The 16,568-nt window shown below is 49.9% G+C and overlaps 1 protein-coding gene across 1 annotated transcript in view; it reads right to left on the reverse strand.

Annotated features, from left to right (window-relative positions):
• The window catches only part of LOC134339603 (malate dehydrogenase, cytoplasmic-like), a 40,878-nt gene that overhangs the window by 10,190 nt on the left and 14,120 nt on the right, over positions 1-16,568 (reverse strand). Inside the window, exons 3-5 of the mRNA XM_063036259.1 lie at positions 11,092-11,188; positions 3,218-3,393; positions 555-665 (exon numbers count right to left, since the gene is read on the reverse strand). Coding sequence (XP_062892329.1) covers positions 555-665; positions 3,218-3,393; positions 11,092-11,188 — 384 coding nt within the window. The remainder of the gene's footprint in view (positions 1-554; positions 666-3,217; positions 3,394-11,091; positions 11,189-16,568) is intronic.

A 16,568-nucleotide genomic window follows, 5' to 3' on the forward strand; every position in this document is an offset into this window, starting at 1 on the left:
GAGAGGCAGAGGGTGGGGGGAAAGAGGGGGAGAGGAGATAAGGAAGAGAGGAGTAGGGGAGGTGAGGAAGAGCGAGGCAGAGGGTGAGGGGGAAAGAGGGAGAGAGGAGATAAGGAAGAGAGTAGGGGAGGTGAGGAAGAGAGAGGCAGAGGGTGAGGGGGAAAGAGGGAGAGAGGAGATAAGGAAGAGAGGAGTAGGGGAGGTGAGGAAGAGAGAGGCAGAGGGTGGGGGGAAAGAGGGGGAGGAGGTAAAGAAGAGAGGGGGAGAGGAAACGAGGAAGAGAGAGGCAGAGGGTGGGGGGAAAGGGAGAGGAGGTGAAGAAGAGAGGGGGAGAGGAAACGAGGAAGAGAGAGGGAGAGGGACAGGTCAGACAGACAGACTCAGGACAAGCTTGCCCAGCTCTCCCTTGACTTACCGGTGGAGTTCTCTCTCCAGCACCCCCAGCACTTCCCTCACCACCACCTCTCCCAGCTGACGCGCGCGGATCCCTGTGGAGGTCCGAGCCCACGTTCCCCGGTTCCTCGCGGCCACAGAGATCCTCCTCGCTTCCCTACCTGCTGCCGACCCAGCCTCGCCAGGCAGGTGAAGTTTTCCGGAGGGATGGAAGGCGCGGAGATCATGGAGAGCAGGCAGTTGGTGTTGGCGAAGTCTCCCACCACCAGGACCTGCAGGTGACAGGGCGAGAGGCCTCGGTGTTTCATGATGACAGCAAAGGAGGCTATTCAGCCCATCGGGTCTATTCTGGATCACAGAGTAACCACATTCCTCCTTCGTGACGCATCCTCCCACATCGCCATCAACTCCCCAACTTTCCAGTCGTCCTGCCTCACATGTCATTGAGATGTGGGAGGAAACCAGAGCCCCCGGGGGAACCCACAGATCCACAAACAAACTCGGCCAGTCAGTGAGTAGTTGAGGTGCTGAGCCTGGGTACAGGTGGGGGAGGACGCCACGGGATTGATCTCGGGTGAGTGTTAAGTGGGTGACTGACAGTCCGTGCCGAAGGGCCTGCGATATGTAACCCTACGGCAGCCTGCATCAGTCAGGCCACTGAGCAAACGGCTGCCACGTTGTGCAAGATGATCGCCAAGCTACGTTTGCAATATTCTGCTTTTTGGGTCACCCTGCCACGAAGGGCAGGGCAGAGGAGACTTCGGAGGATGCCGCGGGGAATTGATGGGCTGAGTCAGGGAGGGAGGCTGAGCAGGTTGGGACTTCGTCCACTGGAGACTGAGAGGGGATCTCACAGACGTCTACAAAATCATGAGGGGCGTAAATGTGCAGATATTTTTTTTCTCTCTGTAGAAGTTTGAGTATCTCAGGTGACAAACCAAATCTCCTCAAACTCCTAATGAAGCATAGCCGCTGTCGTGCCTTCTCTGTAGCTGCATCGATGTGCTGGGACCAAGTTAGATCCTCAGAGATGCTGACACCCAGGGACGTGAAACTGCTCACTCTCTCCACTTCTGATCCCTCTATGAGAACGGGTGCGCGTTCCCTCGTCCTGCGCCTCGGTCTTACTGATGCTGAGCGCACGGTTCTTATTGGCGTGTTTGCTGTTTATTGTTGAAAGGCTGCTGAAGCATTATGAATGCATTGTAACTACAAAATGGGCCCGCCGTCAACTTTGATCTTTAACGTATAAAAATGTGACGTAACCTCGGGTCAGGGAGCCTCTCTCCGGAGCGACTCCAAAGGCTTGTGTGTGCTGGACAAGAGACTTTTAAACTACCATCTTCGTGTCTCCCGGTGGCTTTCGTCGACAGTCACAACAATGCGGAATGGAAGAAGGAGAGGAGTCGGGGAAGGAGGTTGGAGAGGGTTCGAAGGAGGTTCACGAAAATTATTCCAGGATTGAACGGCTCGTCATATGAAGAGTGTCTGATGGCTCTGGGCCTCTATTCACCAGAATTCAGAAGAATGAGGGGTGACCTCATTGGAACCTATCGAATGGTGAAAGAGTGGATGTGGAGAGGATGTTTCCAATGGTGGGAGAGTCTAAAGCCTGATTTATACCTCTGCGTAGCTCTACGCCACAACAAGCATGCGTTGTAGTTGTCTGCGTTGCTCTGCAATTCACTGCCAAAACGCTAGTTGGCGGTGGGGTTTCAATGCCACTGTGTTGAGTTTCTTCGTGAGAGACGCGGACGAGGAAATGCATTTCAAATATTTTCGGATGTCGGCAGGTAGATTTGACGATTTGGTTCGTCGTCTCCAACCATTTATTTCACATCAGTGTACAGACGTGGCGGAGAAAATCAACCGGAAATGCGTAGGAGGAAATGCGATGCTACCAAGCGGATCAATCACAGTCACTGCAGTCTGCGTTGCCGCGACACGTGAGTTACTCTTTTGGGGAGGTGCACGTCGCCCTACGGCATAGGGTACACGGTACCTACGGCGTAGATTTGACGCACAAGTATAAATCGGGCTTAAGACTAGAGCTTCAGAACAAAGGGGTGTCCTTTTAGAGGGAAAATGAAGAAGAATTTCTTTAGACAGAGAGTGGTGAACTTATGGAATTCGTTACCACCAGGCAGCTGTGGAGCCAAGTCTTTACGTATACTTCAGGCAAAGGGTGCTAGACTTGTGATTAGTCAGGGCATGAAGGGATACGGGGAGAAGGCAGGAGATTGGGGCTGAGAGGGAAAGTGAATCAGCTGTGATGAAATGGCGGAGCAGACTCGATGGGCCAAACGGCCTAATTCTGTTCCCAAATCTTATGAAAGGGAAATGAGGCAGTGTGGGAAAAGTTACTGGAAGTTAGAGAAAGCGATGCTCATACCATCAGCCTGGAGGCTATCTGGACCGAGTTGCTCCTCCAACCTGAATTTGGCCTCATTAGTTTTATTTACCTCAGCCCATCGTCCCTACTGGGGCACAGGCCGCCAACAGCACCTTGCCAGAGTTCCCTGACCTGGGCCAGTCCTTCAAGTTGTCCCCAAGGGTAGCCCACCTTCGCAGACCCTTCCCACTCCCAGGGATGAGGTCTCTGGAACTTCTGTTGGCGTTCCTGGGTTTTTAACGGGATGGGATGGCTAGTTCCGAGCCCAATCCGCCTCCTTTCGCAGCCAGACTTGGGATTGTCCCTGGTGAATTCCCTCATTATTTTAGTGATGTTTATAATTAGTTTGGCACAGCATCATAGACTGAAAGGTTATCTCTGTGTCTGTGTATTATGAAATCTGGGGGGCGGGAGGGAGAAAATGGCTCCTACCTTGACCGTCTTCTTGGCGTACGCGTCCAAGGCGCGACCACGAGCTCTGGACCTCAGTGCGTTGGCCTTCAGAAGATCGGCCCGCTGCACCCAGTCCCGCGCTGGCAGCGTGTCGAGCAGCAGGGCAACATCTGCCTCCCTGAAGCCCACTTCCTCCCTGTGCGTCACCGTCACCCCTGCAGGGACAGGGAACACCAGTTCAATTCCCGCCCCGTCCGCTGAACCCCACCTTGCCAACTCTTGGGGGGGGGGGCGCGCACCTGCAGAGAGGCTTGGCTGTGTAATTTCCCTGACCCCTCTCCCCACTGACCACACTTTGGCGTGACCATGATACACAGGAGCCGAATTAGGCTGTTCGGCCTATCATTCCACCATGGCGGATTCACTGTCCTGCCCTCCCCCGTGACCTCACGAATCAAGAACCCATCAAACCTCCATTTTAACGACTTGGCCTCCACACCCATCTGCAGCAATGAATTCCACGGATTCACCGCCCTCCTCACCTCCGTCCTGAATGGACGTCTTTCTATTCTGAGCCGGCGTCCTCTGGTCCTAGACTCCCCCCACCACAGGAAATATCGTCTTCATACCCATCTATCTAAGCCTTTCAGTGTTCAATTGGTTTCAATGAGAATTCACCCCTCCCCCCACGCCGTTTTTCTAAACTCCTGCGAGTACAGGCCCAGAGCCAGAAATCAAACCTTTCATTCCCAGGTTAGTCCTCGTAAATCTCCTCTGGAGTTTCTTCAGCACCAGCACATCGTTTCTTACACAGGGGGCCCAAAACTGCTCACAGTACTCCCAGTGTGGGCTGGCCAATGCCTTATGTAAGGGGTTTCTTCTTTTATGTTACTGCGTAGTCTAACTAAAATGGCTCCTTTGTTATGTTATAATTGAAATGGCTTCTTTGTTATGTCAACTGCTGAGAATGTTTGGATTATGTTACTGATAAGAGGGTGAACAAACCAATTGGGATAGATGTTACTCTTTCTGTGTGTCTGTAAGTTAGTGTGACGCGCGAGTTTTTGGGCAGAAGGCGGGAGGGAGAGACAGAGGATGGACCAGGTGCTGTGAGTCCACTAACGGGGTCAGACCCCGAGCAGGAGTCCAAGGTCCAGGGTGTTCGGCGAGGAGAGGAGATGGAGACGGACTCGTGTGGAGCATCTGGTCGACCACCGTTGTTGGTCCCAGGCGGCCGGTCGAGGTGGTCCAAGGGGTCGCAGGGTGAAGAAGGAGGGTCCTGAGCTCCAACTGTTTGTGCACGAAGAGATTGAACTTTGATAAGAGTGGCGCCTTTTATTTTCCTTTTATATTTTATTCTCTATTACTTATATAGTTCCAGTGAGATCTATAAACTGTAATTCATTTAATCGTATTTGGTGTATTGTCTGTTATTTGGGCGGGGTGGGGTACATCACACAGCATCCATACAAACTAATTACCCAGTTTGGCGGGGCCGAGGGCTGGTTCCCTAGACGACAGCGAGCCGAGCGACCCCGAGGCTGGCCGGGGGGGGGGGGCGGTGGGGTGTGCTACACTTATAAAGCCTCAGCTTTACATCCTTGGGTAAAAGGAACAATAGTGTGGACTATTATCAGAGAAGGTTCAAACATCAGAGGTGCTGAGGGACTCCTGCAAGACTCCCTGGAGGTTAATTCACAGGTTAAGTCTGTGGTAGAGGAGGCAAATGCGCTTATTTCAAGGGGAATAGAATATAAAAGCAGGGAGATAATGCTGAGCCTTTATAAGACACCAGGCAGGCCGCACTTGGAGTATCGTCAACAGTTTTGGGCCCCATATCTCAGAAAGGATGTGTTGTCATTGGAGAGAGTCCAGAGGAGGTTCACGAGGATGATTCCAGGAATGAAGGGGTTAACATGAGGAACGCTTTGGGCCTGTATTCCCTGGAATGTGGGGGGATCTCATTGAAACATACCGAATGTTGAAAGGACTAGCTAGGGTGGATGTGGAGAGGATGTTTCCTATGGTGGGGGCATCCAGAACTAGAGGGCACAGCCTCAAAATTGAGGGGTGACCTATTGGAACAGAGGCAAGGAGGAGTGTTTTTAGCCGGAGAGTAGTAAATCTGTGGAATGCTCTGCTACAGGCTGTGGTAGAGGCCAAGTTCGTGCGTATACATAAGGCAGAAGGTGACAGTTTCCTGGACTAGACCTACCCAGGCATCATCGCTGCAGAAGATGGCAGAGTTTGTCATCGAGATGTCGGTTATAATCGATACTTGTACCCGGCTTGGAGCCCGGGAAGAGTTTGCTCGTCATCCCCTTTGGTTCGAGAGCCTGGTGACTATTGCTGCACCTCGTGGTTTGTGTTCTGAGGGGGGGTCACTGACGATGGACACTACTTTCCCGTGATAACGCTCTGCGCTCAGGGGTGGGGAGGGCTTGACCCGGGACGGACTGGGCCGCATCCACTACTTCTTGCAGGATTTTCCGTTCAAGGGCATTGGCGTTTCCAGACCAGGCCGTATATTCTCCGCCGCACACCTACAGAATTTTGTCAAAGTTTCAGATGTCCTGCCGGACCTTCGCGAACCCCTCAGGAAGTAGAGGCGCTGCTGGGCTTTCTCCGCAATCGCTCTCGCGTGCTGGGCCCAGGACAGGTCCTCTGAAATGATAACACCGGGGAACTTAAAGTAGCTGGCCCTCTCCGCCTCTGATCCCACAATGAGGACTGGCTCAAAGACCTCTGGATTCCTCCTCATTAAGTCAATAATCAGCTCCTTGGTCTTGCCGACATCGAGTGAGAGGTTCTGGTGGTGGCACCACTCAGCCAGATTTTCAATCTCCCTCCTGTACGCCGATTTGTCACCACCTTTGATTCGGACTTTGACAGTGGTGTTGTCAGCAAACCTGAACAAGGCAGTGGAGTTAACCCTAATCACTCCTCAGCAGAGCAACAATTGGCTCTAAACCGTACTTTTCTCAGGTTGCCGTCTACAGGGCCTGCGTGCTCAGCACGCTGCTTTACGGCAGCGGGACCTGGAGCCTCTACTCCAGACAAGAGCGGCGTCTCAACGCCTTCCACCTTCGCAGCCTGAGACGCATCCCAGACATCAAGTGGGTTAACCGAGTAGACACCGACAACGAGGTCCTGGCCCACGCCCAGATACCCAGCCTCTTCACCCTGCTCCGCTGGCTGGGCCATGTACACCGCATGTCAGACGGGAGGATCCCGAAAGACCTGCTGTACGGGGAACTGGCCTCCGGCAGGAGAGCACAAGGGCGGCCCCATCTTCCTTTCAAAAGATGTCCGCAAGGGAGACACGAAGTCACCGAACATGAACGTCGAGAGGTGGGAGGACATCGCTGGAGGCTGGAACTACGCAGAGGTCTAAAAAGAGGAGAAGAGAAGCTGAGGCTTGCTGCTGAAGAAAAGCGCACTCGTCGGAAAAACAGCACCAAGACAACACTGGAGGACAGCGCCTTCAAGTTCAGTCGATGCAGCCGAGACTGTCACTCCCGTGTGGAACTCTACAGCCACAACAGACGCTGCTCTACCAACACAGACTGAAGCAAGGCTTTCCAGGCGCAAATCCATGGTCTCACGAGACTAACGGATGCACCATGACCATCTTTCTTGAACAAATTGTGTATAATTTACCTTTACGTTTCTCTTGTGAATACTGCTTATCTCATGCACGACAGGAGGCGGGACAGACAGGGTTCAGCTGGGTCAGTCTGATCGGCCAGAATAGGGTGGGGTTCAGTGTTATTTCGACAACCCACCAGGTGTTATATTGAGTTATGTTGGCCAAAAAGAACTAAAACCCGCAGATCAGCGAACAGGAATGACACAAGGGCATCAGAAGCAAACAAAGCAAATGTCTTTATCCTTTGCCATATGGTCACTGGAATGGAGGTGGCCATTTTGTGAGACTGTTCTTGCAGCCGCCATTTTGTGAACCGTTTCAAAGTTCAAGTAGATTTATTACCAAAGCACGGATATGTCACCATATACCACCCTGAGATTCTTTTTCTTGCAGGCATTCACGGTAGAACAAAGGAACACAATATAATCAACCAAAAACGAAGACTGACAATTATTGGGATCTCTTCTGGGGGGGAGATATGACCTCCTCAAAAGTGACGGGTTGCACCTGAACCTGAGGGGGACCAATACTCTCGCGGGCAGGTACGTTAGAGCTGTTGGGGAACTAATTTGGCGGGGGGGGGTGCGAACCGGAGTGAAGGGAGTCAGAATAGGATGGGTGGCGAAAGAGCATAGATAGCATGCAGTCAGACTGTCCGGAAGGGCAGGCAGGTGATAGGACATAATTGCAGCCAGCAGGAGGAGTATCAGTGCATTAAGGGTGCGAATCAATGAGGGTAGCAAATGCAGTACTCAAACTGTTATATCTCAATACACGGAGTATAAGGAATAAGGTGGATGATCTTGTCGCACTATTACAGATTGTCATGTATGATGCTGTGGCCATCTCTGAAACGTGGCTGAAGGATGGTTATAGCTGGGAGCTGAATGTCCAAGGTTGAGTGTTGTATCGGAGACAGAGGAAGGTAGGCAGATGGGGTGGTAAAGAATGGCAAAAATCAGTGGGAAGGTGTGACATAGGATCAGAAAGTGTTGAATCCATGTGGGTTCAGTTAAGAAACTGCAGAAGCAAGAAGGACCCTGATGGTAATTATATCCAAGCCTCCCAGCAGTAGCTGGGATGTGGGCCACAGGCTACAACAGGAAATAGAAAAAGGCGAGTCAAAAGGGCATTGTTATGATAGTCATGGGAGATTTCAAAATCCAGGTCAATTGGGAAAATCAGTTTGGAAACGGATCTCAAGAGAGCAAGTTTGTCGAATGTGATGCGATTTTTTTTTAGAGCAGTTTATCATTGAAGCCATGTGGACACGTGGCCAAGTGGTTAAGGCATTGGACTAGCGACCTGAAGGTCGTGAGTTTGTGCCCCAGCTGAGGCAACGTGTTGTGTCCTTGAGCAAGGCACTTAATCACACAGTGCTCTGCGATGACACTGGTGCCAAGCGGTATGGGTCCTAATGCCCTTCCCTTGGACAACATCGGTGTCGTGGAGAGGGGAGACTTGCAGCATGGGCAACTGCCGGTCTTCCACACAACCTTGCCCAGGCCTCCACCCTGGAGAGTGAAGATTTCCAGGTGCAGATCCATGGTCTCGCAAGACTAACAGATGCCTTTAATCATTGACCCTACTAGGGGATCAGTTATACTGGGTTGGGTATTATGAAATGAACCGTAGGTGATCAGGGAGCATAAGGTCAAGGAACCTTTAGGAGTCAGTGATCACAATAATACGGAGTTCAACTTGAAATCTGATAGGGAGAAAGTAAAGTCTGACGTGGCAGTGTTTCAGTGGAGTAAAGGAAACTACAGTGGTATGAGGGAGGAGTTGGACAAAATAAATTGGAAGGAGATGCTGGCAGGGATGACAGCAGAGCATCAATGGCGCGAGTTTCTGCAGAAAAATGAGGAAGTTGCAGGATAGAAGTATTCCAAAAACAAAGGAATACTTAAATGGCAAAATTAGCACAACCGTAGCTGACAAGGAAAGTCATCGCTAACGTAAAAGCAAAAGAGAGGGCATACAACAAAGCAAAAATTAGTGGGAAGACAGAGGATTGGGAAGCTTTTAAAACCCTACAGACAGCAACTAAAAGAATCATTAGGAGGTAAAAGATGAAACACGAAAGCCAACTAGTAAACAATATCAAAGTGGGTAGTAGAAGCTTTTTCAAGTATGCAAACAATAAAAGAGAGATGAAAGTGGATATAGGACAGCTCAAAAATGAGGCTGGGGAGATGATAACAGGGGAGAGGGGATGGCAGATGAACTAATTGAGTATTTTGCATCGGTCTCCACTGTGTTAGACACTAGCAGTGTGTCAGATGTTGAAGGGTGTGAGGGAAGAGAAGCGAGTGCAGTTACTATTAGAAGGGAGAAGGTGATCAAAAAACTGAAAGATGTAAAGGTACATAAGTCACCTGGACCAGATGAACTGTACCCCAGGGCTCTGAAAGAGGTAGAGGTAAAGACTGTGGAGGCATTAGTAATGATCTTTCAAAAATCATTGAACCCCGGCATGTTGCTAGAGGACTGGAAATTTTTAAAAGTCTCTCCACTCTTTATGAAAGGAGGAAGGCAGCAGAAAGGAAATTATAGACCAGTTAGCCTGGCCTCAGTGGTTGGGAAGATGTTGGAGTCAATTGTTAAGGATGAGGTTTTGGAGTACTTGGTGACACAGGACAAGATAGGATAACATCAGCATGGTTTCCTTAAGGGAAAATCTTGCCTGATGAACCTGTTGGAATTCTTTGAGGAGACTACAAGTAGGATAGATAAAGGGGATGCAATGGATGTTGTATATTTGGACTTTCAGGCCTATGACAAGGTGCCACACATGAGGCTGCTTATGGTATTATAGAAAAGTTACTGACATGTTTAGAGCATTGGCTGATTGGTAGGATGCAATGAGTGGGAATAATAGGATCCTTTTCTGATTGGCTGCCAATGACTAGTGGTGTAACCGGATCAGTGTTGGGACTGCTTCTTTTAATGCTGTATATCAGTGATTTAGATGATGGAATAGATGGCTTTGTTGCCCAGTTTGCAGATGATACGAACATTGGTGGAGGGGCAGGTAGTGTTGAGGAAACAGGTTGCAAGAGGACTTAGACAGATCAGGAGAATGGGCAAGAAAGTGGCAAATGAAATACAGTGTCGGAAAATGCATGGTCATGCACTTTGGTAGTAGAAATAAATGTGCAGACTATTTTCTAAACAGAGAGGAAATCCAAAAATTGGAGATGCAAAGGGACTTGGGAGTCCTTGTGGAAAACACCCTGAAGGTTAACTTGCAGGTAGAGTCAGTGGTGAGGAAGGCAAATGCAATGTTAGCATTCATTTCAAGAGGTCTAGAATACAGGGGCAAAGGTGTGATGCTGAGGCTTTATAAGGCACTGGTGAGGCCTCACCTTGAGTACTGTGAACAGATTTTAGGCTCCTCATCTAAGAAAAGATGTGCCGGCTTTGGAGAGGGTCCAGAGAAGGTTCACAAGGATGATTCCAGGAATGAAAGGGTTATCATATGAGGAATGTTTGATAGCTCTGGGTCTGTACTCACTGGAATTTAGAAGGATGAGGGGGATTCTCATTGAAACCTTTCGAATGTTGGAAGGCCTAGACAGAGTAGATGTGGTAAGGATGTTTCCCATGGTGGGGGAGTCTAGGACAAGAGGGCACAGCCTCAGGATAGAGGGGTGTCCTTTTGAAACAATGCAGAGAAATTTTTTTAGGCAGATGGTGGAGAACTTGTGGAATTTGTTACCACAGGCAGCTGTGGAGGCCAGGTCGTAGGGTGTATTTAAGGCAGAGGTTGATCGGTTCTTGATTGGACAAAGGTTATGGGGAGAAGGCTGGGGAGTGGGGCTGAGGACAGGGATAAAAGGATCAGCCATGATTGAATGGCAGAACAGTCTCGATGGGCCAAATGGCCTAATTCTGCTCTCCGTCTTCTGGTCTTTTGATAAAACAAACCCCACTCCTCCCACTCAGCCACTTATACACAGATACAGTCTTCCAACCCCAAGACAGGCCTCTGGGCCTCCAAATGACTTGTAGATTTTTGGACACTGGGCCTCTGACTTTCCTCGTGGGCTCGTAGATCCAGGGCTTCAGCCATCGGCCTTTTGGTCTTCTACAATCGGTATCAACTCCAGGACTAGCTGACGAGGGGTGCCCGAACGCCAGGCCTCAAAGAGCCGCCGTGCACTCCGGTGCCTACCGGGCACGGCCACAGCGCTCAGGAGAACTACACTGAACGTGAGGCGACAAAGCAAGCCACAGCGAGACGTGCCCCTGTAACAGTTACCTCGAAGGAGTTCGAAGGCGCAGTCTTGCAGTTCCATCGCCACCCCGGCCAATGCTTCCGCCATCGAGGGGCTGTCCAACAGCGCCAGGATGATGGGCTGCAAAAGCAACAGGAATCGTTTAGCACACGAGGAGCGTTTGGGGGGCCTGTACTCGCTGGAGTTTAGAATGGGAGGGGGTGGGCGTGCCTTTGAAACCTATCGGACTGAGGTGAGGAGGAATTTCTTCAGCCAGAGGGTGCTGAATCTGTGGACGATCTGCACAGTCATTGGGCATAGATTATTAAAGGCATCAAGGGTGACAGTTCCTTCAGGTTGTTATAGCTGGGGGTGGTAATGGGGACAAGCTCCCACAATCTATTAAATACTCCCAATGGTGTATGCGCCTGAATACCCTCTGACAACCAAGTCCAGCTCCTGGCCTTCACGTGTGTCTTAGCTACTAAGCCCGGCGGAACCATTTCTACTGACAGGGGAAGGGGCCGAGGTGGGTTACTAGCACATTAAAATCAGTCAGTTTGGGCAGATGGGGCTCGTCAGCTCGTGATTGGCAGCTCATCTCGGAGAAGGAAAACTCTGATCTCAAACCTCCGCTGCCTTGCAGCTCTAACCGTTCACGGGGAAGGCTTCGGGGGTAAACCCCGAGGGAGAAATCGGAGCGGGAGTCCCTAAGGCAGTCCTACGTTGAGTTCAACGCCGACTGGCAACTCCTGGTACCCAAACTGTATCGGTTTCTGCTGTTCCTTTGGGCTCATCGGATGCGTGGAGAGGGGGAGCCCACTGCACAGGCAACAGCTCGCTCTCCAGATCTACTGCCAAGGTCTGCATGTCTAGACATGGTTGACCGTGACAGACGGAGGCCTCGCACTCACAAAGGTTACCGGGAGAAGGCAGGAGAATGGGGCTGAGAAGGATAATAAATCAGACTTGATGGGCAGAAAGGCCTTATCCTACTCCGATGTGTCACGTACCCCGTGACGGGTTAAAGATCCAGCAGAAATGGAAAACACTTTGGAGTCCAGTATTGCTATTAACTAATCGTATTTATTAGTAACCACGCAATACAGTAATATAAAATCAGATATATAAAACGGGTTAGCAATGATTAGATATGTTAAAGTGTGGAAATATATGAAAACCAAGCTTCTTCAAGTCTAGGGGTAAATAGATAGTCTTACGATGATGAGTAAAGTTCAGTTCAGTTCGTGGTATTGAGTTGAGTAGTGATGGAGCGAGAGAGAGGGAGAAGTCTGAGTCTTCAGGTGAGCTGACGCCGTCAATCTTCCCGTTGTCCTCCGAAATCCTTCAGAAGTCACCGACTGTGACCACAACAAAGGGGACCGTTCTTCTGTGGTGGAATTATCAACCCAGGCGAGGGTTGGACACACACATAACTCCCCACCGGTCACACCCTTTTCACACTGCGAGAGCCACTGATTGATCTGCCTGATTGATCCTCCAAAACACACCTTTTCTGTGGGCACAACAAAGCTCATTCAGTGTCCAAAACCATGTGTCTGTAGGTCTAACATCTGACCTTCTATTTATCTCACCATGCTGAACACCAACTGTCCATCAAGTAGCTCCTCCCTTCTCTCTCTGTAAGAGCACAGAAGCTGCCAGTGTCCTTGCAAAGTGTAAACATGCTGCAGAGAAACCATAACACCATCTCAAAGCAGTTTTCGCCTCTCTCTCTCTCCTAATAACAAGGTGTCTGGTGTTGAACAACTGTCTCTCTCTCTTTTCAAAAGCACAGTTCATAGGGGTAATTCAGGACCCCATCACAGATGTCTTCTGGTCTCAAGAGGTCAAACGTTCAGGCGGGTAGGATACACAGCAACACAAGCTGAATGACAAAATTGCGGACAGCAAGACGTCAATGACTGTGACAATGCCACGAAGGAAAATGTTGCTGGAACACCTCAGTGGGTCAAGCGGCGCTGAAAGATTTTGCTTGTTCACGAGGATCTCCTCGACCCTCTACGGACAGGGAGAGTCCTGACAGGTAGTACCGCGGCCCGTAACGGTGACTGGACCGGGCGGTACCTGCAGAGAGAGGCAAACGCTGTCTGGCGCGCCACCTCCTTCCGCGCAGTCCATTCCCACCATGCTTTGCTTCAGGAAAGCTGATGGCATCGCCGGGGGCGCCCGTTACCCCCGGCAACTGCGCGGGATCAGAAAAGGCTGCAAGCTCGACGTCCGCCATCGAGCACGTCTTTGAAAGGCGGCGTCCATCATCAAGAACCCCCACCACCCAGAACATGCCCTCTTCTCACTGACCATCAGGGAGGAGGTACAGGAGCCTGAAGACACACACTCAACGATTCAGGAACAGCTTCTTCCCCTCTGCCATCCGATTTCCGAATGGACACTGAACCTGTGAACACTACCTCAATACTTTTTAAATATATATTTCTTACAGTAATCTATAGCATATTCTATATATTGCACTCTAATGCGGGCCACAAATCTCACAATGTATATCAGCCGATAATAACCGATTCTGATTCATTCCCCTTTTCCTCCTTTGACCTTCTGGGAGAAGATGCAGGAGCTCGAAAGCCCAGGCGAGCAGAATGAGAGACACCCTCTTCCCCACTGCTGACAAGACTCCTGAGCCCGATCACCTCCTCCACATCCCCTTCCCGGAGGTGCCGGCACATTCTCCGACCCTCAATTCCACCTCTTCCGTTATTGTCACTCTCTGTACTCGGCCAGCAGCCTTGCGGCCCACAATGTTCTGTCGACCTTTCAGATCTAGTCTAAAATCAATCTAACCCCTCCCCCTGATGTAGCCCTTCATTTTTTTAAATCATCCACGAGCCTACCTAAGAGTTCCTTAAATGTCCCGAATGCATCTGTCTCCAGGAGCTGGCCGGATTCGAACCTCTGGTCCACTCGGCTCGAAGAGATTACAGTGGGACATTGATAGGATGCAAAACTGGGCTGAGAAGTGGCAGCTGGAGTTTAACCCAGATACGTGTGAGGTGGTTCATTTTGGTAGGTCAAATATGATGGCGGAATATAGTATTAATGGTAAGAATCTTGGTAGTGTGGGGGATCAGAGGGATCTTGGGGTCCGAGTCCATAGGACACTCAAAGCTGCTGCTGTGGTTAATATGTTCTGGCCTTCATCAACCGAGAGGTAATGTTGCAGCTATATAGGACCCTGGTCAGACCCCATTTGGAGTACTGTTCTCAGTTCTGGTCACCTCACTACAGGAAGGACGTGGAAACCACATAAAGGGTGCAGAGGAGATTTACAAGGATGTGGCCTGGATTGGGGAGCCTGCCTTATGAGAATAGGTTGAGCAAACTTGGCCTTTTCTCCTTGGAGCGACGGAGGATGAGAGGTGACCTGATAGAGGTGTATAAGATGATGAGAGACATTGATTGTGTGGATAGTCAGAGGTTTTTTCCCAGGGCTGAAAATGGCTAACATGAGAGGACACAGGTTTAAGGTGCTGGGGAGTAGGTACAGAGGAGATGTCAGGGGTAAGTTTTTTACGCAGAGAGTGGTGAGTGCGTGGAATGGGCTGCTGGCGATGGTGGTGGAGGTGGATACGATCGGGTCTTTTAAGAGACCTGGATAGGTACATGGAGCTCAGAAAAATACAGGGCTATGGGTAACCCAGGGTAATTTCTAAAGGACATGTTCGGCATAGCTTTGTGGGCCGAAGGGCCTGTGTTGTGTTGTAGGTTTTCTATGTTTCTACGTCCAGTGTGGATGCCACTACATCACCCAGCCGGCAGGTGATAAGTGGAGGAGGTAAAGGCTGAGGAGGGAGGAATCTAATAGGAGAGTTGAGTTGACTCTACCGATTAGGAGAATGCCTGCTTGATACCAGGCTCAACGTCTCTTAGATCACGGTCACAACTCAATAACTTAAGCCATACTAAAGTATTGCTATCTGGGCCCAAGATTTAATTTATTTTTAGTTAATTTGGAGATCCAGACCTTTCCAGCCTTCTGAGCCGCAGTGCCCAGCAACACACCGAGACTGGCACGGATACAGAAACAGCTGACAGGCAGGGGGCAGTGAGACGGAATAAAAGGGGCCTTTTCTGGTTGGCTGCCAGTGACTAGTGGTGTTCCTCAGGCGTCAGTATTGGGACCACTACTTTTCAGATTGTTTGTCACTGATTTAGAAAATGGAATCAAGAGGGATTCTGCAGATGCTGGAAATTCAAGCAACACACATCAAAGTTGCTGGTGAACGCAGCAGGCCAGGCAGCATCTCTAGGAAGAAGTACAGTCGACGTTTCAGGCCGAGACCCTTCGTCAGGACGAACTGAAGGAAGAGTGAGTAAGAGATTTGAAAAGGAGAGGGGGAGATCCAAAATGATAGGAGAAGACAGGAGGGGGAGGGATGGAGCCAAGAGCTGGACAGGTGATTGGCAAAGGGGACGTGAGAGGCGAGTCTGAGTCAAAATGTGGTCGAAAAGTTGAACAGCCGTAGAAATTACAGATGGGGAGCAGTGAGAGATGGTTTCACTGAACTCCCGTCGAAGAGAGGATCTAAACTTCTTCAGTCTAGGCATCACCGGAAGAGGCTTTGCAGTAGTGAATTTAAAAACGCAAGCAAGAGGAATTCTGCAGATGCTGGAAATTCAAGCAACACACATCAAAGTTGCTGGTGAACGCAGCAGGCCAGGCAGCGTCTCTAGGAGAGGTACAGTCGACGTTTCAGGCCGAGACCCTTCATCAGGACTAACTGAAGGAAGAGCTAGTAAGAGATTTGAAAGTGGGAGGGGGAGGGGGAGATCCAAAATGATAGAAGACAGGAGGGGGAGGGATGGAGCCAAGAGCTGGACAGGTGATAGGCTTTGTGGCAAAGTTTGCGGATGATATGAAGGTAGGTGGAGGGGTAGGTAGCGTTGAGGAAGCAATGTGGTTGCAGCTGGACTTAAGACACATTGGAAGAATGGGCAAAAAAGTGGCAGATGGAATACAGAGTTGAGAAATGTATGATAATGCATTTCAGTAAAAGGAACAAGAGTGCAGACTATTATCTAAATGGAGAGAAGGTTCAAACATCAGAGATGCAAAGACACTTGGGTGGACATAAGAACACAAGAAATAGGAACAGGAGTAGGCCATCCGGCCCGTCGAGCCTGCCCCGCCATTCAATAAGATCACGGCTGATCTGTCCGTAAACTCAACTCCATCGACCTGCCTTTTCCCCATAATTCCCTCATTATGTAAAAACTTGTCTGTTTCTTAAATGTATTTAGTGAAGAAGCCTCAACTGCTTCCCTGGGCAGAGAATTCCACAGATTCACCACTCTTTGGGAAAAACAGTTTCTCCTCATCTCCGTCCTAAATCTTCTCCCCTGAATCTTGAGGCTACGTCCCATAGTTCCAGTAAAGTTCTGGTAAGTTCACAAGGTGTCCTTGTGCAAGACTCCTAGAAGGTTAATTTACAAGTTGAGTCTGTGGTTAAAAAAAAGACAAATGCAATGTTGGCATTTATTTCAA

Source organism: Mobula hypostoma, chromosome 30, assembly GCF_963921235.1.
Source record: "Mobula hypostoma chromosome 30, sMobHyp1.1, whole genome shotgun sequence".
Lineage (NCBI taxonomy): Eukaryota > Metazoa > Chordata > Chondrichthyes > Myliobatiformes > Myliobatidae > Mobula > Mobula hypostoma.